The sequence below is a fragment of the Ctenopharyngodon idella genome, chromosome 3 (assembly GCF_019924925.1).
Source record: "Ctenopharyngodon idella isolate HZGC_01 chromosome 3, HZGC01, whole genome shotgun sequence".
In the NCBI taxonomy this organism is placed as follows: Eukaryota; Metazoa; Chordata; class Actinopteri; order Cypriniformes; family Xenocyprididae; genus Ctenopharyngodon; species Ctenopharyngodon idella.
In genome coordinates this window covers 55,417,726-55,441,121 of record NC_067222.1, presented here as the reverse complement: position 1 = coordinate 55,441,121, position 23,396 = coordinate 55,417,726, and the positions used below count along the sequence as shown (strand labels likewise).

At 37.2% G+C, this 23,396-nt stretch overlaps 2 protein-coding genes and 1 long non-coding RNA gene across 6 annotated transcripts in view; 1 reads left to right on the top strand and 2 right to left on the bottom strand.

Annotated features, from left to right (window-relative positions):
- LOC127508751 (NACHT, LRR and PYD domains-containing protein 3-like) overlaps positions 1 to 23,396 on the bottom strand; it is a 360,258-nt gene that overhangs the window by 262,995 nt on the left and 73,867 nt on the right. The window lies entirely within an intron of this gene.
- Positions 5,668 to 8,489, top strand: LOC127508879 (uncharacterized). Of its 2 annotated transcripts, XR_007928962.1 has the most exons (6): positions 5,668 to 6,193; positions 6,297 to 6,450; positions 6,564 to 6,662; positions 6,810 to 6,949; positions 7,053 to 7,967; positions 8,048 to 8,489. XR_007928962.1 is itself a non-coding variant. In XM_051887350.1 (5 exons), exons 1-5 carry the CDS (start codon positions 5,928 to 5,930, stop codon positions 7,312 to 7,314), a joined length of 921 nt encoding a protein of 306 aa, XP_051743310.1. In that variant the 5' UTR covers positions 5,668 to 5,927; the 3' UTR covers positions 7,315 to 8,489. The 2 variants fall into 2 exon arrangements, 1 of the variants encoding a protein (XP_051743310.1); XM_051887350.1 differs by having other exon boundaries at positions 7,053 to 8,489.
- LOC127508992 (uncharacterized) lies at positions 12,977 to 18,596 on the bottom strand. The gene is made up of 4 exons (XR_007929075.1): positions 18,411 to 18,596; positions 13,869 to 13,907; positions 13,485 to 13,766; positions 12,977 to 13,321 (listed from the first exon to the last, which is right to left on the bottom strand). It is a non-coding gene; the product is annotated as an uncharacterized LOC127508992 (long non-coding RNA).

Sequence of the window (23,396 nt, the reverse complement as noted above, 5' to 3'; positions counted from 1 at the left end):
GTCATCATTGTGCTTAATTGCACTTTGGCAACCCTCACAAATCTTGGAATATTTAATCACTTTATGCACGATGTAGCCTGTAAGGTGGTAGAGAGCACTGATCTCAGTATTCGTGAGGTCAGGAGCAGCTCTGCGCGCCATCAGCTCCTCCACTCTGAGGCCAGGACTGGGAAGTGACTGCTTTGTGTCCAGGAAGTCGGCCAAAAGGCTGTTGTCATCCTCCTGATAACTTCCTGTTTTCACAGTCGCAAGAAACTGCCCAACTGATATTGATTTCAGTGCCTGTTGAAACTCTACTGGAGTTGGGACTGGATTCCCATGTCTTATGCAGCTGAATAGGTTTTCAAGACTTGGGTAAACCTGCTGGTCAACACAAACATGTGTCCCTGGGCCAGCATGTCTTGCTGAATTGATAGAATTGAAGATGTTGCCATCACAATTCCTTGCACAGGCTTCCAGCTACCCGTTCGTCCAATCTTCAGCCCACGGAAGAGTTGGATGGTGTCCTTAAGGAACTTCGATCTTGTGTGTGCTGAGTGCCATTACTGGGTGGCGAGAGGACATGATGTCAAACCAGTGGTCCACCTGCTCCAGAAACCATGCTGTGGTCTGGTAAGCGGGTGGTCTTTGTTCCTGCTCCACCATGTATTTCAGGTCTGCACTGGTTGCCTTGCTAAAGATATTCATCGCAGGGCCCACCTTCATCTTCTCAAAATGACTGGGTTGAAGGGTTTTACTTGATAGATTTGGAGCAATTTTCAATGTCATGCCCTCTTGAAAATCCACCAGATCTTTCAGTGGACCAACGGAAACTTCATTGAAGAAGAGTTTCTCCTTCTCTACCGTCTCCGGAGGAATTGTGAACGTCTGTCCACGGACCAGGCCACTCTTCAAGTTCTTAACAAGATGTGGAACGTCTGGCATAAAGTATAGCCTCCTGTCTGGTCTTACAGGATGTGGGACAGATGTTTTGTTGTGATCCACGCCAAATGCCTTCCACATTGCCCGATTAGGGCTGCCCATGTCAGTGGTGGCCAATAGTTAATGGTAATGTTGCGCTACATTCAGAGTTGTTTTTTTTTTTTTCTTCTTTGTCCACCCCAAACTATTACTTCAGTGCTAAAACATGTAATTGAGTTTACACCTCTATGACAGCATAAAAAAACATTATAGAAACATAAAAACAGAATTTATGGCTGAGCTTTGTACATATGGTATCATAATGCTACAAAAAATTATTTTCCTTTATTTGCATAATTTGTTGGGTGAGCAAATTCTTCTTCCATTGTGTTATTGTATAAGAATAAAAATTTAAATAACAATAGTGGTTTGTGTATATATATATATATATATATATATATATTCTCATTTAATTTCAAATTCTTTACTGTGGTACAGAGCCAAAATAACAGAAATCCGGACAAACATCCAAATGAGTATAGACATAACTATAGGTGTGTGCTCTCATTACATTTGTGAGAGACGCTGCGTAATATCATTGCGCCTGCTGCACCCATGGTACGGCAGCAAAGTTCCTTGATTATTACTCCGGAATGAGAGTGTAGTTCCTAGCCATATCAGCCTAGAAAATTGCAACTTTTAATTTTCCTTCGGTCTTAGTACACGATGTAACTACAGAAGAGTCAAGTTTTGAATAGGAATAGTATCGAAACTCTTTGGTCATTTTTGAGCGAGATGCTAACGGTCTAATCAGATTCAATGAACTATGCTAAGCTATGCTAAAAGTGGTATCGCCAGACCCGGAGATCGGCTGAATGGATTCGAAAATGGTAAAACTCAACTGTTTAACTCTAGGGGAGTTGGAAAATGAGCCTATTTTCAAAAAAAGTGGAGTGTTCCTTTAAATAAAGACTATATCAATTACATTGTCCCACCAGTAGGTGGAAACAAGTGACTGTTAAAAAACGTCATTTAATCATTCATTCTAGAGATTCATTCAAAACGCTGATTTATTTCGATTTATTAATTGAACAAGTGAAGTCTTTATGAGTGAGTCCTTGAATCATTCATTCAAACCAATTTTTTAGTTAGACTGCAGTAATTAACACTTTGTCAAAACCTCTAATAAATTACATGTTTAATTTTTATTTTAAACAAAGAATTGTGATTCTCAATTTATCAAGAATTGTGCAGCTCTAGTTGTGAATAAGGTATAACATTAATATTATCGCTGCTAACCACTATTCTATCATATATTTTCAGATCACAGTGTGGCTGAAGCCCAAAAACCAGTCTGCATTGCTTAGAGCAGTAATGATGAAGATGAGCAGCCACCTGCCAAAATGTCTAAACTCTTCTCTAATTACCGGAACAAAACCAGCAAAAAGAAAGGAGACGTAAGCTTGTCTGTCAGAGCAGAGCTAATGTGCTACATTCAGGCATCTTCTAATGAAGATGATGTTGATTGTTTGGAATTTTGGAGAATCCATGATAAAGACTTTCCAAGGCTTAAACAGGTGGCAGTGAGAGTGTTGGCAGTTCCTGCTTCCAGTGCCCCAGTGGAGAGGGTGTTTAGCCAAGGTGGACTCATTATACTTCCACATCGCTCCAGGCTAAGTGCAAAAACACTATCAAATTTAATCTTTCTGAAATGTAACCAGTCTGTGTAAAACTTTGTCTTTGGACATGAAAAGATCTTCTTTTGTCACAGTAGAAGAAAACAGTACTGTATTGTAAATATTTTAGTGTTATGCATACCTGCATAAAACATTTTACAATGAATTTCTCTGAAAATGTAAATGTTCTGTTTCATTGATTCTTTTGAATCGAAATTTTAAAATGAAAATTATATGTTTACCATATTCTCATCTCATAAATTTGAAAATATATTTGCATGTCTTATTAGACAATGTAGATCTGCATTTTAAATTTAATGAAGTGGATCAGATGTAATAGTTTGAAAGTAATTGTTGTTTTTTGATTGTGTAAATTTTATTTAGCCTCATACACTCCTAAAATAGCTAGCTGAACGAATTATTGCTAAACAAAGACTTGAGACTTGACTTGGACCTTTGAGACTTGTGAACATCTCTGCAATATACACTACTGTTCAAAATTTGGGGGCCAGTAATTTTTTTTCCCTTTTTTTTTTTTAAATAGAAATTTATACTTTTATTCAGCAAGGATATTTTAAATTGATAAAAAAAATTATATTAAAGATTTGTATTGCTAGAAAAGTTTCTATTTTAAATAATTGCTGTTCTTTTTAACTTTTTATTCATCAAAGAATCCTAAAAAAATGAATCACAGGTTCCAAAAAAAATTAAGCAGCACAACATTGATAATTGAGTATCAAATCAGCATATTAAGAATGATTTCTGAATGATCATGTGACACTGAAATAAATAACATAACAATTGCTGCAATAAAAATATATTTATTTACATATTTACTAAATTAGAATTAATTGGATGTGAAAAAAGAGAAATAACTGTTATTTCATGTTATTATGACCAAACTAAATGTTTATATTTATGTTTGTATATGATTTATATCAAATTTCCCATAAATTCTGGTTAAGGTTCCAAATTGGAATATTTCCAAAATTTCCCAGGTTAAGTTCCTGTGGAAATTTTCCGGAAAGTTTCCAGAAATTTACTGGAAACTTCCTGCCCCTTTGCAACCCTAGTTCCCAGTGACTTTTTCAGTTACATGAAAACGTAGATCGGTCAAATTTGAATAAGAAAAGCAAGACTGATCAGCACTCGCTAGATAGGACAAGCTCACACTACAGAACTTACTGTTTTCTAAGGCTTCAAAAAAAAAATTGAATAGACGATCATGATAGCTTTTATCTTTTATTTGCAATGTTTAATAGTTTAAAATTTGCAGTTAGCATCATACATGAATTAGAGATCCAATCCAAGACACTGTCTACACTGGGGGAAAAAGCTTTTCTTACTCAGTATTTTTGTTTTGTTTCCAGTCCAAATATCTATAAATTCTTAAATCAAGAAGCATTTACTAGATAAGTAAAATTGCATAAGATATTATGTCTTGTTTTCTGTGGGGGAAAAACCTTAAGTGAGTCTTTTTGTTTAAAACGAGCTAAATTATCTGCCACTTAAGGTAAGAAAACATTGTTTTCAAAGTTTGTACTAAGTTGAAAATATCCTCAGTATAGATGATTAATTAAACAGAGATGTTGTTTTCACACATAAAGAGCGTTTGTTATGTAGCAGAGCATCTGAATGTGTCATGATCAGTGATTTACAGCACATCTAATGTGTAAACGACAGGAACTGTACTAATGATGACTGCAGTGTTAATGGAGTCACACATAAACCAGCTCACAAAACATGCTTCTGTCATTTTAAAGTAGCACAACTTTGACCAACTATAACTCAAAACACTGTTTACAGTCAAAGTAATGGAATAACATCAAAATACGTGAAATTGAAACACTCAAAAAGCTTTGTGATAAAGTATTTAAAACAACAGTCAAACTATATAACTGTATATATATACATATATACAGGGTGTATATATATATATATATACGGGGTATACTCATTTTTGCATCACCCTAATTTGAGTAAAACTGGAAAATGTGTTCACTAAGTTATAATATTAACCTTACTTTCATGTTATAAGTTAAACAGATGTTATATTAAACTTAGTCTTGTCAACATTTTGGAAATTGTTTTTGTGTTCATTGAGATATTGTTTAAAATGTTACTTTTACCAAAGAGCTCATTTACGCTGATCACTGTATATGTACATTACATGTCGACACTATATATAAACTAAGTTCCATCTTCATTTATTTATGGTATCTACATATACTTGAAAACAGTTAAGGAGGTGAAGAGATTTTTGTTGTTGTTTGTTTCTTACTAATCTAAGCTAAACTACAGCACTAGAGCATGATGGGCCATCAACACCTGGGCAGGGGCTGCAGGATTCAGCCTGATTGGTTGTTTTATCTGGGGGCTGTTGGGTGCTGAGGGCTGATTGGTTGTTTGACCTGAGGTCTCTTTAAAGGAGCCTGTCTGCTGTGAAAGGTTACAGTTGTTTTTCAGTATCATCTGGAGATCATCTATTGTTTGTGACCAGTCACTGCTTGTTTTGGATATTCAGCATTTGAAATGGCTTCCGAAGGGTACGTACTCTAACTTTCTATCTGACTATCTGTTTGCCTTATGTACACCGCAAAGAATGTTTTACTTAGTATTTTTGTCTTGTTTCCAGTCCAAGTATCTAAAATTCTACTAAACAAAGAAGCATTTCCTAGATATATAAGCAGTATTGTCTTGTTTTTTGAAGAAATAAATCCAAATTAAGTGACTTTTTGCTTAAAACAAGCTAAATTATCTGCCAGTGGTTTAAGATCTTAATTCGTCTTAATTCAAACTGAAAACAATATTTTTCTTTTTACCCCAGTGGTAGATTATTTTGCTTATTTTGATTTATTGGGTCGTCGGAAACCAAGACAATACTTTTTACTCATCTAGTAAATGCTTCTTAGTATAAAAAAAATGTATATATATTATTGGACTGGATACAAGACAAATATAATAAGTGAGAAAAGCATTGTTTTTTGCAGTGTAGCAGTCACCTAAAAGTTTTTATATAGCTTATTGTCAGTGGAGTCAGCTCAATTTGTAGATAGCAAGTCAAAATAGTCTTTAAAATTGATGGGTAGAGGTTTCTTGGAATAAAATAGTTGTTTTCTGCCTTATTGAATGTCATTTCGTATTGGCTAGAAAATGTAGTATAATCTATTGGGAACAATGCACTTTTCTCTATAACTTACTGTAGTACTACAGGTCTTTCTACGTATATTCCTTTGTTTGGAAAGCTCCTTCGACCTTGTGTAATCTGATGCCGTTTGTTGTTTTTCAAGAGTTGTGCTGCAGAATAAGAGTCTCATGACATGATGCCTACTTGTTATTTAACTTAGCGATATGTATTATATAACTATTTTGTCGTCTTATTGTTCACACAGATCTTTCCACAGCAGGATCTACTTCCTCTGCCCTCACTGCAAGAAGGCTCAACGCTCTCTTCCTGGGCACCTCAGGACGGCGTGCATGCGCGACCGCGCAGAGGCAGAGGTACGGGCCACTGTGATTGAAGCCAAGAAAGAGATGTCTGAATTTACCCACAGGGGACGTTTCTGGGAGTACCAGCGTATTCAAGACATTTTGGCAACTGCTGATCCTCTTGCTAGGTGTGTAAATTACATGTTATGCTGTGCTGCTTTGTCATGTTGCAGGACAATATTCAATATTTATTCAAATGTTTGTGTATTCACAACTGTTTAATTTCCTCAGGTTGTTAGACGAGATGCAAAAGAAGGGCTTAGTGGTAACAAACAAACCTCCAGTCCTCCCTAACCCCACACTGCCTGTGCCCTCTTTACCTTCATCTGCTCCTCAAAGCCCTGGAGAAGGTGCGAACGAGGCACATGTTGTGACGAACGTGACCGTAAGTGTATTTTAGTAGCAACAACATCTTTTATTTTACTTTACCCATTGTGCTCCACAGATGCGTGTACCTTGTGAGTGTTTGCGACGCCTGACACAAATGTCTGTTTGCAGGTTCAGGAATGGGAGGGGAAAACCCACATACCGAACGGAGCTTCAGTTGCAGTGAAGGAGGATAAAACAGAAGTACTGCTGACTGATGACCAGGAACATGTAGGTTTATATTCAAAATTACATTATAACAGCAGATTAAATATATTGTGGATAAAGTCATGCAAGACTACAGCTACATATGTATGTTTTTATATTTTTATTTAATATTAGTACAATTTATTTTTTTTTATTATTTTTTTTTTTCAGGGTTTTGGTCTGTACTTCAACAAGGTACGGCCGGCGACGCTTCAAGGAAATGATGCGAAAGCAGAGGACAAATTTTTTGTGTCGAGTAGTGGGAGGCCGATATATAACCCCTGCAATGATTCGAACAGACTCAATGCCAAGTAAGTGCTGTGTCATTTCTTACAAAATCTCAAGTACACAAATTTGCTCATGGTCCACTTGTCCTTTTTATTTTTTGCATATTAATGTTGCTCTGTGTTCTAGACACAACCTTCCCAGTGTGACCACGAGAAGCAGAGAGAAAAGGATGAATGAACAGACGGCGTTTGACTTGCTGGTTCAGTCTTACCCAGTGACTCTTGACGGGTCTCCTCCGAAAAGGGCACGCAGACACGAACACGAGAGGCACTGCTACAACCGCTGGCGCAGCGAGCAGCTCAAGCCGCGTGAACAGCGTGTCCTTGGTGAGGATCCAAATACACCTTCTGTTACAGTCATATATGTAATGTCAGGGCGGCACAAATAGTGAAATCTCTTAGACCATGTGACCACAATGGCTAATGCTTCTTGTGATTCTTCTTTATAGAACATTTCGGTCGGCGTCAGTCGTCTGAGTCATGAGTGGAGGCCTGGATTAAGAGACAAGGGTGGACGTCGAACATCCCTCAGGCTTCCCCAATACTCCAGCAGTGGAAGCCCTACGGGGGCCAACATCCATCCAAGGCTGTTCGTCCACAATGACAGAGATGTCATTCTCTTCATTGCGTCCAGGGACATTCCAGTTAACGCAGAGCTCCTCTTTGATTACGGCCTGAAGAGAAAGTCTTTTGCCGGTGAAGGAGTAAATTTAAGCTTCACATGTTAACGTAGGCTACACAAATTAGTGTGAGCGGGCCATTTTCCAAGCCACATTACTTTTTGTGCCTACTTTTTTTTGAGCCACAAAACACCACCTCTCTTGCTCTCTAAGTTGCCCTGAAGTTGCCCTGAATGACTCCTGCGGCTTTGTCTCTTTTTTTTTTTTTTTTTTTTTTTTAGTAGGCTACACAAAGATGAATGAGCGGGCCATTTTCCAAGCCATTCATTTTTGCCTACTTTTTTCTTTTCAGCCACAAAAAAATATACACCAATATACATATATTGTTTTTTCTTTCAATATTCATACTGGTACTGCAACAGGTAATGACACAAAACCTTTATACACACTCTTACAAACAGATTCAAATATACATTCAGTAACCTCTCCTTATTTCTTACAGTGAGAAGGATCGCCACATGTCTGCTGTGACAGATCTGCTGCCCATCATCCGTTTGTCCTCGAGAGAGAGACGGCTGACTTCTCCAGCCAAGATGAGTTCAACCAACCATTTCATTAAAGAATTAGTTCACTTTCAAATTAAAATTTCCTGATAATTTACTGTGATTCTCTGCTGTCTGCCCTGATCTTTGCCTGTATCCTGAACACTGTCTGCCGCCTGCCTCGACCATTGCCCGTTCCTGTTTACGTCTCTGCCTTTGCCCTTGCCCTGTTGATACTGATCTTAATAAAAGCTGCAAATAGATCCCTGCTCTGTTGACCCTTTATTACAAAGGGTCTTATCTAGAGAAACGATCGGTCATTTTCTACAAAAATACAACTGTGTATGCTTTATATAAACAAATGATTGCCTTTGTAAGTGCTTCCGCTTTCCGTATTTTTCAAAAAGCTTACGCAGTATGTCCTACGCCTTCCCTATTCTACTTAGGGAAAAAAATGTAACTGGCGCTGCATTCGTTCTGTAAGTAGAATAGGGAAGGTGTAGGATATACAGCGTAAACTTTTTGAAGAATACGGAAAGTGTGGTTTTGGCGTAAGCACTTACAAAGGCAATCATTTGTTTATTTAAAGCATATATATTTAAATTTTCTTTCTAAAATGACAGATCATTTCGTTTGATAAGATGAAATGTAAAACAATGTACAAGTCGGTATAATATAATATAATATAATATAGCTTTAGAAATGGTAAATGTGGTGTAGAAATGAAAAAAAAAAAAAAAAAAAAACCTGACGCACGTTTTGGGCTAAATTTGGACCAAATCAGACGGACCGAACAATGCCCAATTTACAACGTCTATTTTTGGGCTAAATGAAGGCCATGATAAGCCGACTTGATTTAGGCTAAAAAACAATGTCGAAATGACGTCTTGTGCTGGGTGGGTATGTTATAATCAGGTGTCATTGTCCACAAATGCCGACCAAACAAACCCCAGTGAAAAAAGGCATGCTGCACCGGAGAGACACACAGAGCCAAAGCAAACACGGCCATCAGAACCACAGTATCATGACAAGACAAATAAAGTCTGCTTATTGTTCTGTACATTGTGATAATGATGGCATGTAAAGTCTTACTAATCCATTATTCTTTAGAATAAATACCTTCAGAACTGTTTTAAAAGTCATTATCATCTTGAAAGATGTGATTTCTTTTGTTTTGACATGTAAATTGACTTTTTTTTCTAAAGATATGGTTTTGTTTTGCTTTTTATTTTATTAAATTTTACTTCACCATATATGGATGTTCATTGTTTTTCATGTTAACTGATAATTAAAAATCGGACTATTTTCAATAGCGTTAAAATGTTTTTATTTACAACTGTTAAAAAGATGTTTTCCTTACAATTGTGTTAAAAAGATGTTCTTATATTTAATAAAAAGTTTAAAGTTTAAAAACAGTATCTGAACAAGAAATTTGTTACATACTGATTGTCCAAGGAAAAATTGTGACCTTCAATATTGTTGTTGAACTTTTTAAGTCTTAAGAACAACACACTGGTCAATAACACATGTAATGATCAACTTACAATACATTTATAAACAACCAGTTACAGTTTCACTTAAACATCTTCTAGTTTTACAAATCTTTTTTTTTTTCATTTCAAACAGGCCTAAGTTAAAATGTATTAAAGAAATAAATGTTTGAACAATAATTGTTTTTGTCATATAAAATAATTTTGGTGATCATATAGCCATTGTTTTCCGACATGCGCAGACCTGCTATGTACTGACGCAATTACACCGTTAACACACACAATTACGAGCGCGCAGATTTAAAACAGTCATCAATTAGCGTTTATCAATTATAAATTTGTGATTAGAAGAGAAAAAAGAAGTGAGGAAAATTCCAATGAAGGAACAAGACCAAACAAAAAGACTCGTAGCACTAGCAGTGAAGGTAGGAGAGTGCTTGAAGAGTGGGAGAATCAGTTTGCTGTCGATGAGCGCGATGGGCAGCCTTTCTGCTTGCTCTGCAGTACAACACTGGGCAATTGCAAAACCTACAATATCAAAAGACATTTCGATACCACCCATGCAACATTTGACAAGAAATATCCACCTGGATCTCAGGAAGAGCTCTCAAGATAACTAATCTTGAAAAAAAACGCCATCGCTGAACAGAATACAATGCGAGCTAGCTTAAAAGTGTCCCAGGCCGTGAATTGTAGTTTGCGAGTAAAGCTGCAAATTCCTCCAATAACTCCAGCTGCCTTTGCAATCCTCTGAACCGTGCTGTTGAAACTTGATGCATGGCATAAATGATAAATATATTAGGCAGTATCTTAGTGAAAGCGCATTTCTTCCTGTTTTCTTCCATTCAAAAATTTGCATCAAATATGACATAAGCGTGCTCCGGCCTGGGATGTTAAGTGTGAGTGTGGGAGGGGGACAATCGCGCTCGGGTCTAGTGAGAGTACACCCTTATTTACACTAGAGTTGGATTCTCATGCTAAACATGGACAAAGTTTCAAAACACGAGTTGGACGTATGACAGAGTATTTCTGTGCCAAATGACTATTTCCGGTTTCGGTACGGGATTCTGAGTTTTTTTCGAGTATGGCCCTTTATCACGTAATAAAGGCCGTAATTCCTTGTATAGGCACTTCTCCCTGATAAGTGTGCACACACACATCACCCAGAGCAAGAGCACGCCCACGCCCATCAACCTGTTTTGTTCGGGATACACAAGCTGAGAGATTTTTCAACAATGGCTGTGTCCCAATTCAGGGGCTGCACCCTTTGAAGGCTGCATACATCATCGAGGCAGACTCATTTAAGAAAAATAACCCTTAGATTGCAAAGTAAGAAAGAAATTACAGTATTTTACGCCTCACAATGAATATCAGTCAATTTTATTATGGTTACTTTTCTTAAATATGACATCCTTGATGACGTATGCAGCCTTCAAATGCGACCTTCGGAGGACAGAGCCTCTGAAATGAGACGCAGCTCCTGTCACCAAAGAAGTGTGTTTTTGGTTGTGAGGGAAAGATTACCTTTTTCAGCTTCCCAAAGAACCCAGCGTTAAAGGAACACTCCACTTTTTTTTGAAAATAGGCTCATTTTCCAGCTCCCCTAGATTTAAACAGTTGAGTTTTACCGTTTTTGAATCCATTCAGCCGATCTCCGGGTCTGGCGGTACCACTTGTAGCATAGCTTAGCATAGTTCATTGAATCTGATTAGACCGTTAGCATCTCCTTAAAAAATGAACAAAGAGTTTCAATATTTTTCCTATTTAAAACTTGACTCTTCTGTAGTTACATCGTGTACTAAGACCGACGGAAAATGAAAAGTTGTGATTTTCTAGGCCGATATGGCTAGGAACTATACTCTCATTCCAGCGTAATAATCAAGGAACTTTGCTGCCGTACCATGGGTGCAGCAGGTGCAATATACAAGAGGAAGATGAGATACACCAGATCCAACAATGCAGATGATCTGAAGGCCGCTATCAGAGCAACCTGGGCTTCATTACACCTGAGCAGTGCCACAGGCTGATCAACTCCACGCCACGCCGCATTGATGCAGTAATTCATGCAAAAGGAGGCCCAACCAAGTATTGAGTGCATAGAAATGAACATACTTTCCAGAAGCCTGACATTTCTGTTTAAAATATCATTTTATTGATCTTATGAAGTATTCTAATTTATTGACATAGTGAATTGGTGGGTTTTTGTTAAATGTGAGCCAAAATCATCACAATTAAAAGAACCAAAGACTTAAACTACTTCAGTCTGTGTGCATTGAATTTATTTAATACACGAGTTCCACAATTTGAGTTGAATTACTGAAATAAATGAACTTTTCCACGACATTCTGATTTATTGAGATGCACCTGTATATATTTATGTGTGTGTGTGTGTTTTTTATGGGTTGTTATGGACTGTTTGTAATGGCAATAATGGAAACGTTATGTTAAATGAATGATACTGTGTAAAGCACCTTGACCATTCAGCCAAAAATATTTGTGTCTACTGTGAAGTAACCATGTATCTATCAGTCAAGCATGAGTGTTGCATACAGTACATTCACATTAATATTAAGGCTGGGTAAACTAAATTAACTTTCAATATAAACTATGAGTCTACTGCGGTTCACTTTATTACATTCAGATCAGCAGTGTCTAATCACGGTCTTGTCCACATGTTTGTCTGTGTCTTTTTCTTCCTTCAGCGGCACATGAACACCTGATGGATTGAACTCTCTCTTATCCACCACAGTGGCTTCAGACCCAGTGATGCAAACACCTGTGTGTTTCTAGTGTTTCTATGCACTTTAATAAATTCTACATCTGTAGTTAAAAATATTTTTATTATTTCTTAAAAAAAAGTGGTAGAACGTCATGGTCTGATTGGTTTACACCACTAAAGCGTCATATTTTATTTTTGTTCACCTCAATAGATGGCAGAGATGGTGCTAAAGGGCTGCAGGTTAACCAATGAGACCTCTGGTCTGTCGCAATCACAATATCTACGAGAATATCATGCATCAGTCTCAGTAAAAGATGTTGTTGTTGAGGTTGGTTGTCTTTAATAGAAATTATCTTTCTAACTTTAAATTTTTTAAAACTAGTAAGATGTCCAATCATGCCGGTTTTACCTGTGGAAGCATCCAGAGACTTCACTGAAATTCAAGCAGCTCTTAAAGCCAAAAGAATCACACTTTCTAACTGAATTAAAGGAAGAAATTTAATGTACAATTAACAAGAAAACATACACATGAGTTCACTCAACAATCAATTTTTCCTCTAATAGTCTTCAACTTAACTCTTCTGTAGTCACATGGTGTACTAATCTAAATAATCAAGGCAGTTTGCTGTGGTGCAGCAGGCTCAATGATATTACACCGTGTAACCGTGGAGACATTTGTGAGAGACGCTGCATAATATCATTGCACCGAGTCTGTATATCGTCTATTATTTCTCGATGTCCGACACCAAGTGCGTCAATTCTATTGTGCAATGCAGAAAATTCGGCTTTTATTATGTTGCGAATGGTTACAAATTCAGCTGCCGATCTGTCTCGATCCTCCTGGAGGAACGCGAACAATGAGTCCAGTTTGTTATCGATAGTTGACATTCTGACGTTTAATGAGTCCAGTTTGTTGTGAATAGACGCGGTCTCCTCTGATGATCTGTTACGATCAGCGGCGAGGAGAGCTGCTATTCTGTTAACAAACTCGTGCCTCCGACGAGCTCCCGTTCCCTCTTCTTCTTCTAGAAATATAACCAAAACTCGAATTAAAGGCCGTTATCGAAGGAATAACAGTTAATTGCACAATTAACTAATAATATAATAATATAATTTTAAACAAATTAATATACCAAATATTGAAAATGATTTAATTTAAAAGAGTAATAAGGAAGAATCAAAACTTACTGCACTTTATTTCTTCATGGGCAGTGGGAGTCGTGTTCCTTTGTGGACTGGATCCGTTGTCACGACTCCTGTTCTTCTTTGGAGGCGCTGCGGAGCTCGGTCCCGGCTGCTCGCTGGCTTCCGACGGTAGATCTACCGGTTCGCTGATGGATATCATTTGTTCCTGAGGATTTGTTCTCGTTTGAGTAAAATTAACGGTAGAGTCTCGTCTCCCAACCCTTGATGACTCGCTTGTGGCGGGGCCTCCTTCTTCACAATCGTCTCCGGTAGGGTCAATGAAACCTGGGAATGTAGCCAAGTTGGCTAATAATATTAAAAAAATATATACTTTTTGGGTAAACAGGAATAAAATATTCTATCAGTAGAAAATAGTATTATTTTTACCTTTGTCTGAGTCTGCGATGACGTTAGGGCTATCCGCTACTGAAAAATAAAACAACAAATTTGTAAATTTAATTTTTCAATTGATACATATTTATTTACAATATAATGACATATCAGCAGCTGTGACTATATTCACATTGATATTATAAACATGTTTACAGTAAGACAATTGTCTTTAAACAACTGTTTGTAACAAATAACATCACCCCACAAATTAATATAAAAATTAAAAATGTGTTCAGCAAATTGGTTCAAACTCCATATACAACTCTAACACAAAACATACACATTTAATCATCAAATACTGAATATCTGTTTTTCTCAGATGGACAATAACAATGTAATATTAAGCCATTTATACTACCTCAATCAATAACACTGCCCTTAAAAAAATACTTTTTAATTATTATATTACAGTGGGTACGGAAAGTATTCAGACCCCCTTAAATTTTTCACTCTTTGTTATATTGCAGCCATTTGCTAAAATCATTTAAGTTCATTTTTTTTCCTCATTAATGTACACACAGCACCCCATATTGACAGAAAAACACAGAATTGTTGACATTTTTGCAGATTTATTAAAAAAGAAAAACTGAAATATCACATGGTCCTAAGTATTCAGACCCTTTGCTCAGTATTTAGTAGAAGCACCCTTTTGATCTAATACAGCCATGAGTCTTTTTGGGAAAGATGCAACAAGTTTTTCACACCTGGATTTGGGGATCCTCTGCCATTCCTCCTTGCAGATCCTCTCCAGTTCTGTCAGGTTGGATGGTAAACGTTGGTGGACAGCTATTTTTAGGTCTCTCCGGAGATGCTCAATTGGGTTTAAGTCAGGGCTCTGGCTGGGCCATTCAAGAACAGTCACGGAGTTGTTGTGAAGCCACTCATTCGTTATTTTAGCTGTGAGCTTAGGGTCATTGTCTTGTTGGAAGGTAAACCTTCGGCCCAGTCTGAGGTCCTGAGCACTCTGGAGAAGGTTTTCGTCCAGGATATCCCTGTACTTGGCCGCATTCATCTTTCCCTCGATTGCAACCAGTTGTCCTGTCCCTGCAGCTGAAAAACACCCCCACAGCATGATGCTGCCACCACCATGCTTCACTGTTGGGACTGTATTGGACAGGTGATGAGCAGTGCCTGGTTTTCTCCACACATACCGCTTAGAATTAAGGCCAAAAAGTTCTATCTTGGTCTCATCAGACCAGAGAATCTTATTTCTCACCATCTTGGAGTCCTTCCATGCGGGCTTTTATGTGTCTTGCACTGAGGAGAGGCTTCCATCGGGCCACTCTAAAACCCCGACTGGTGGAGGACTGCAGTGATGGTTGACTTTCTACAACTTTCTCCCATCTCCCGACTGCACCTCTGGAGCTCAGCCACAGTGATCTTTGGGTTCTTCTTTACCTCTCTCACCAAGGCTCTTCTCCCCCGATAGCTCAGTTTGGCCGGACGGCCAGCTCTAGGAAGGGCTCTGGTCGTCCCAAACGTCTTCCATTTAAGGATTATGGAGGCCACTGTGCTCTTAGGAACCTTAAGTGCAGCAGAAATTTTTTTGTAACCTTGGCCAGATCTGTGCTTTGCCACAATTCTGTCTCTGAGCTCTTCAGGCAGTTCCTTTGACCTCATGATTCTCATTTGCTCTGACATGCACTGTGAGCTGTAAGGTCTTATATAGACAGGTGTGTGGCTTTCCTAATCAAGTCCAATCGGTATAATCAAACACAGCTGGACTCAAATGAAGGTGTAGAACCATCTCAAGGATGATCAGAAGAAATGGACAGCACCTGAGTTAAATATATGAGTGTCACAGCAAAGGGTCTGAATACTTAGGACCATGTGATATTTCAGTTTTTCTTTTTTAATAAATCTGCAAAAATGTCAACAATTCTGTGTTTTTCTGTCAATATGGGGTGCTGTGTGTACATTAATGAGGAAAAAAAATTAACTTAAATGATTTTAGCAAATGGCTGCAATATAACAAAGAGTGAAAAATTTAAGTGGGTCTGAATACTTTCCGTACCCACTGTATATACATAATCTGAATACAGCAAAATGAAAGGAAAAACATTAATAATCAAAAGTAACTGAAAAGAAAATACCAATACAGAAAAAAAATAAATAAATACAACAAATTATTTAGAAGTATTTAGCAGATTTCAAAATATAATAAATAAAGGATGGGTATTTAACATATCCTGTTATGCAGTGACTTTTACTGTCTCAATGATTTATTTACTCATATTATTTCTAAAATGAGTCACATATTTTTAATAAATGGCTTAAATTGTATATTTAGGTCTTCTTTATCACTTAAACAGAGATAATAGATTTTTTTAAAACTATTTTGTGTTTTACACACCTTTTTATTGATATATGCGTTCAATTTTATCTTGTTCTCAGTGCAAAGTAAAAACTTTCAGAAGAAATATAAACCATGAAATGATAAAAACCTCAAAATATTTTAAATTATATTATAGAGTAGGCTAAACTGCCTCTAATCATACATATAAATCACGTGAAAATATAGTTATTTTTTAGAATTTTCCTCAATTACCGTGTCCCTGAAGTCATCTTCCACCCTGTTAGTATGTACTTTCTCGCCTTCCAAAACCGACTGCAATTTCATTGAGACCATTTTCAAGAAGTGACATCATTTCTTTTTCTTGTACAAGCTGAGGTTAGCTTCAACTCTCACTCCTAACTTTTTTTTAGTTTTTGAAATGTTATCCTGCTTGTCCCACCCTTAAAGTTCCACCCTGTTAGGCTGTATTATGGAGAATGTTTGTCCTATCAAAAAAACGTAAAAACAAATCTGACATAGTTATAAAAGTTCTGTTTATCTGTAGAAGGTTAGCTAGCTTAATGTTGATCACTCAAAGAGCTATGGCTAACTTAGCTCAAACTTTTCCACCCTGTTGGAATGTGAAACTAACAGGGTGGAAATTCGAATGGAATAAATAGTATTTAATGTACATAGCAAATTCTATACATATGTGTATATTATATAAATGATTTATTTCTTAAAATTTCTTTGTAGTCTTCAAATTGTAATAATAATATAAAGATACTGAATAATGAAAGTAAACTGCACAGTTCTTTATGGAACCTTATATAAAGGGGCTCTATTCAGCACCAAAAAGGGTTCTACCATTATTACAAAGACCCTAATTTGGAACTTAATTTTAGAAGTTTCACATTACAGTTATACTGTAATGTGAATGTCTATAATGTAAAAAATATAAATTTCATTATTTATATAGAAAAATCAGTACCAGTATTAGTATCAGTGATACTGGCCTTTATTTATTCAAAGATGCAATTAAAAATATGCTGTTATTCAAAAAAAGGGCATTCTCTAACCATCTGAGCAGAGAATTGTTTTGCCACCATGATTGATTGTGATAAGGAACCACATAGCTATTTTTTGTGTCGCTCCCCCAAAGGAAATCTGGATTTTTTTATTTTATTTTATTTTTTAATTATTTTGAAACAATATTATATAGGTGCAGTTCCACACATTAAAGATGACAAACCATGCAGGACAACGACGGAAAGCTCATCCACTGTAAGAACCTGTTAACACTGGTGTTCCACCCTGTTAGACAAGTCATTTTAAATAATAATTTGGCAGCAAAGTTAAATATTTGAACCTTTTTTCCCAACACTTATGAACAATGTTGCCAAGTCCGCGGTTTTCCCGCGGAATTGGGCTACTTTTACACTGTTGCCGCGGGTTAAATCGACCCAAAATAACGTGATATTTAGCCCCTGGAATGCATTTTACCAGGGGAGCCCCGCCAAAAACGCGAATTTTACCCCCCAGAAAGCGATTTTTACCGTGGGACCCCCTGAAATGCGATTGGGCTAGTTTTGGGCGGGTTTTGTTGTGAAAACCTGGCAACCCTGCTTATGAAGCCAAAATGTTACCGCATACCAGGAATGACCCATATACATAAAATACACAGACATTGAGGCGCACATGAAACTGAAAGTAAAAATATCAAACGGAAACACGTGCGACGTGAAAGCGGAAGCGGAAATACAGACTGTAAACACACACGGATGCTGCGTGTAGCATGCCATGATCACCACATGTATGGAGAGAAACTACATGGTACAAACATACCGAATTCATATTTCACGCCGGTTCGAGGAAAAAACGCCATCCGAAGAGCATATCCAACAAATATCATAGAAAACTGATATGAACAACACTGTTCAAATTAAAGTCATTTCAAAGTGCAGCCCCAGACGCTTCATGTCAGCAAATACAGTGTGAAGTTTTCGACACCGCATTTTCCTTCACCAATAACCATAATAATATTAAGAATATTTAAATTCATCCCGAACGTTACTCGCTATCAAATTGACAAATAATTTCTGAATAATGTTTTTAACATGAGCTTTTAACACATAAAAACAATCACCCCAGCAATTCCGTACAAGAAAACAAGTTTTCCAGACTTAAGGAAATAAATCCCCAGGCCAGGCATCACAACAAGGCGCAAATGTTAAATAAAGAGGATCTTCTTTTTTACTTACAGATTCTTGGCATTTTTCTGTTGAAGAAGTTGAGAAGTCGAGAAGAAGTCCGTAGTTTCAGAGTCGATCAGGAGCGCACAATTTCCTGTGTTTTCCAGGGTTTCTGGACCGTTTATATGATCCCTGATTGAAAGAGGAGGGATTGGGATCTGGGGGTGTCCTGCCCTCAGGGAAAACCTACTGACGAATTTAAGGTTTCAATCTCTTTACTAGAAATAACTGTTAAATATGCCTGCTTTATATTTATAAGGAAATAGATTGTTTTAAATACCCCTTACTATCCGGGGGAACGGAAAGGCACATATAAGTTTAACCTATAAATAACAACCGAGTATTTCTAAGCCTGTATTAGAATATATATATATATATATATATATATATATATATATATATATATATATATATATATATATATATGATATCTGCCCGTGCAGATGTATAGAGCTGTAAAAATCATATCACATTATTTATCTACGGCATCATTAAAATCATACCCTACGCTATTAATAAAATAGTATATTGATTTAAATCGGATTTGTATTGTTTAACGTTGTCGATTTATTTATTTATTTTTTTTACATATGCTGCATAAACTGGTGTCGATGTTCCACCCCTGAGGCATTCACAACGGCTGTGCAAAGAATTGCAAATACGCTTATTGTTTGAAACCAAATCTGATGCCTTCTTTTGAACACACCCGCTGAATAGCCCTATTGTGGGTTTAAAGCGGCTGACATTAGGTGAGCAGCGGGAAGACGCCCGTGAGGCGCTGTCTCTGTCGCGAGACTGCTTCGAGCAGCAGCGAGCACCAGCCACTTTGAGAGAGAGAGTTTGTAAACCATTTCATGTTAAGGATGTCAAAAGGAACTCTAATAATTGGCTTCAGTAAATTTAGTAACTGTTTGCTCTTATTATTAACACTGTTATTTTATTTATTAACATCTTCATTAAAAGAACAGAATGTTTTTCACTTTTGAAATGAATGTGTGTGTGTGTGTGTGTGTGTGTGTGTGTGTGTGTGTGTGAGTGTGTGTGAGAGAGAGAGAGATTTTTTTAGATTTCAGTATAAACTAAAAGCAAATGTTAGCCTTTTCTTTCAGACATTGCTGCAGGAGATCTTTTTCCAGGTTTATTGGTCTTTATATTTTTTATTTAACTAGCAGAATGTACCCATTTGCAAAACAACTTTTTAAATTATAAAAATGAAGAAAGTTTACTGTGATAGATAGGGGCAGATTATACAGTCCTAGTTAGGAGCAGAATTTGTCTGAACAGATATACAGAGCATTTAAGCATTCATTTGCAGGGTTGATTGCTTACTTAGCCCCATAACAGTATATATATCATGAGTAATAATCACACAATCATATTTTTTATGAATAAGCATTTATTGCAGCGTCCTCTCTTCGTCTTTACTGGGAAATGTGCAATCATGTCTTTGCGTACATCCAGTGGGGGGTGGTCTGATGACATCTTGGCATTCTGAAATGGAAAAAGTAAAAAAATAAATAAGTGAATAATACATATGGGTCTTATATTGTAGTAGATAAAAGATATTCTATAAAAGAATAGACAGGGTGGTAGACCATGTGTCGAGGGTAGAGATCTAAGTATTATCCATCAAAGTATTATAATTTCAATGCAAATGATAATCAAAATTCCACTACTACATTCAAACAATACTGTCTGTCTGGCCTATTATGCGCTCTACTTATACTAAAGGAACACATGCTTCCCCTCAGAGCACTTACAGGTTCATATTCAAGACCATTCACACCTGTCCCTGAACAATGCAACAGACATCCCCCCCAAAAAATCCAGAACATTCAGAGCTCGTAATGCTATAAACTGATACTTGGGAAACACTAATAAAAAGTTAAAAAATGAATGAATGAAAAAAATGAATTAGAACCCTAATATGTTTGATGTCTTCTTAACATTGTATTCTTATTTTATAATGCAACTTAAAAGAAATCAAACCATTTCTCATTTATATAACGAATGTCTGTTTGATCGTGCTGTCAGTCAGCTGGAGATGGGGAACTCATATTCATTCTCAATCACATTATTGTATGGGGAAAGATCGCAGCGTGTCCGGCACAGTTTGTCTAAGGTCATCGGTGGCTGCATGGACATCACAATTTATGGAGACATTACAAATATTGTAAAGACTTTGTATTACATTAAAGTGATGCATGTATTTACAAACCCGATTCCAAAAAAGTTGGGACACTGTACAAATTGTGAATAAAAAAGGAATGCAATGATGTGGAAGTTTCAAATTTCAATATTTTGCTCAGAATACAACATAGATGACATATCAAATGTTTAAACTGAGAAAATGTATCATTTTAAGGGAAAAATAAGTTGATTTTAAATTTCATGGTATCAACACATCTCAAAAAAGTTGGGACAAGGCCATGTTTACCACTGTGTGGCATCCCCTCTTCTTTTTATAACAGTCTGCAAACGTCTGGGGACTGAGGAGACAAGTTGCTCAAGTTTAGGAATAGGAATGTTGTCCCATTCTTGTCTAATACAGGCTTCTAGTTGCTCAACTGTCTTAGGTCTTCTTTGCTGCATCTTCCTCTTTATGATGCGCCAAATGTTTTCTATGGGTGAAAGATCTGGACTGCAGGCTGGCCATTTCAGTACCCGGATCCTTCTTCTACGCAGCCATGATGTTGTAATTGATGCAGTATGTGGTCTGGCATTGTCATGTTGGAAAATGCAAGGTCTTCCCTGAAAGAGACGACGTCTGGATGGGAGCATATGTTGTTCTAGAACTTGGATATACCTTTCAGCATTGATGGTGCCTTTCCAGATGTGTAAGCTGCCCATGCCACACGCACTCATGCAACCCCATACCATCAGAGATGCAGGCTTCTGAACTGAGCGCTGATAACAACTTGGGTTGTCCTTGTCCTCTTTAGTCTGGATGACATGGCGTCCCAGTTTTCCAAAAAGAACTTCAAATTTTGATTCGTCTGACCACAGAACAGTTTTCCACTTTGCCACAGTCCATTTTAAATGAGCCTTGGCCCAGAGAAAACGCCTGCGCTTCTGGATCATGTTTAGATATGGCTTCTTTTTTGACCTATAGAGTTTTAGCCGGCAACGGCGAATGGCACGGTGGATCGTGTTCACCGACAATGTTTTCTGGAAGTATTCCTGAGCCCATGTTGTGATTTCCATTACAGTAGCATTCCTGTATGTGATGCAGTGCCGTCTAAGGGCCCGAAGATCACGGGCATCCAGTATGGTTTTCCGGCCTTGACCCTTACGCACAGAGATTGTTCCAGATTCTCTGAATCTTTGGATGATATTATGCACCGTAGATGATGATAACTTCAAACTCTTTGCAGTTTTTCTCTGAGAAACTCCTTTCTGATATTGCTCCACTATTTTTCGCCGCAGCATTGGGGGAATTGGTGATCCTCTGCAGAGACACTGCCACTCTGAGAGGCTCTTTTTATACCCAATCATGTTGCCAATTGACCTAATAAGTTGCAAATTGGTCCTCCAGCTGTTCCTTATATGTACATTTAACTTTTCCGGCCTCTTATTGCTACCTGTCCCAACTTTTTTGGAATGTGTAGCTCTCATGAAATCCAAAATGAGCCAATATTTGGCATGACATTTCAAAATGTCTCACTTTCAACATTTGATATGTTATCTATATTCTATTGTGAATAAAATAAAAGTTTATGAGATTTGTAAATTATTGCATTCCTTTTTTATTCACAATTTGTACAGTGTCCCAACTTTTTTGGAATCAGGTTTGTATATTCCATACCTTGTAGGTAATAGCAGAGTGACTGTTGTGTTGGGAAAGGTGATGGAAATCATTTGTATTGGTATGGAAATGAAATTTCCACTTGCATGTCCCTCCAGTGGAATTAATCCCAGCAGTTCCTCCCGAAAGCACAGCCCATCAAAAAATCTCACATAGAGACACAGCTGTCCCACATCTCTACCATCGGTAGATTCATCCACAGCTAATGACATTACCTCTGCCTTTTTTAATTGTTCTAAAAGAGTTTCAAAAACATCATTTGACAGTATTTCAACTCTTCGTTTGGCTGATGTTTCAGACATGGGAATTTTCTGAATAGATGCAATTATGTTGTTTCTGGTTTTATCCTCAGTCACAATTTCCTGTTCAACGGCTAGCATGCAATCTTTCACATTCTCCAAATCAGTAAACTTTTTTTTTTTCTTCCCGAGGATCCATGCTGCACGGAGAGAGGCTGCTGTGGCCTTCTCATGCCCAGTACTCGATCAAAACATGATGGTCCGTCTTTGCTCATAGTCAGCAGTAAGACTTTCCACTTTATGTTGACGAGCATCAGAGCCAGAAGGATAGTGAGTGTCAAAGTTTGCATGTTTGGTTTTGAAGTGTCTTCTCAAGTTGTACTCCTTTGTTACAGCGATACACTCACTGCATATCAAACATACTAGTTTCAGTGAAACGGGTAGAAACAGGTATTTTTCTGTCCATTCTGCACAAAACTGTCTGTTTTCACTGTCAGTTTTTCTCTACCTAAAGGTAGAGAGTGACATATTTCATTCTTGATATTTTTCTCATTCATCTAGCAAAAATACGCAGATGATGACTGGAAATTGGTTCTTGTAATTTTTTAAACGTCTTCTGGCAGGGAACAAATCGGATTGGCTAAACAATAATGCATTGGAGGGCTCCGATCTTAAAGTAACAACGCTCAATTTAAATGTGTCGCCAGTTGATGAGCTCTGGTATAAACTCAAAGCAAATGTAAGCCCTTTCTTTCAGACATCACTGCAGGAGGAGATTTTTTTCCAGGTTTATTGGTCTTTATATTTTTTATTTAACTAGCAAAATGTATACCCATTTGCAAAACAACTTTTTAAATGATAAAAATGAAGAAAGTTTACTGTGATAGATAGGGGCAGATTATACAGAAAAAAGTCTATGTAATCCCTGCATAAAACATGGAAACCCCAACA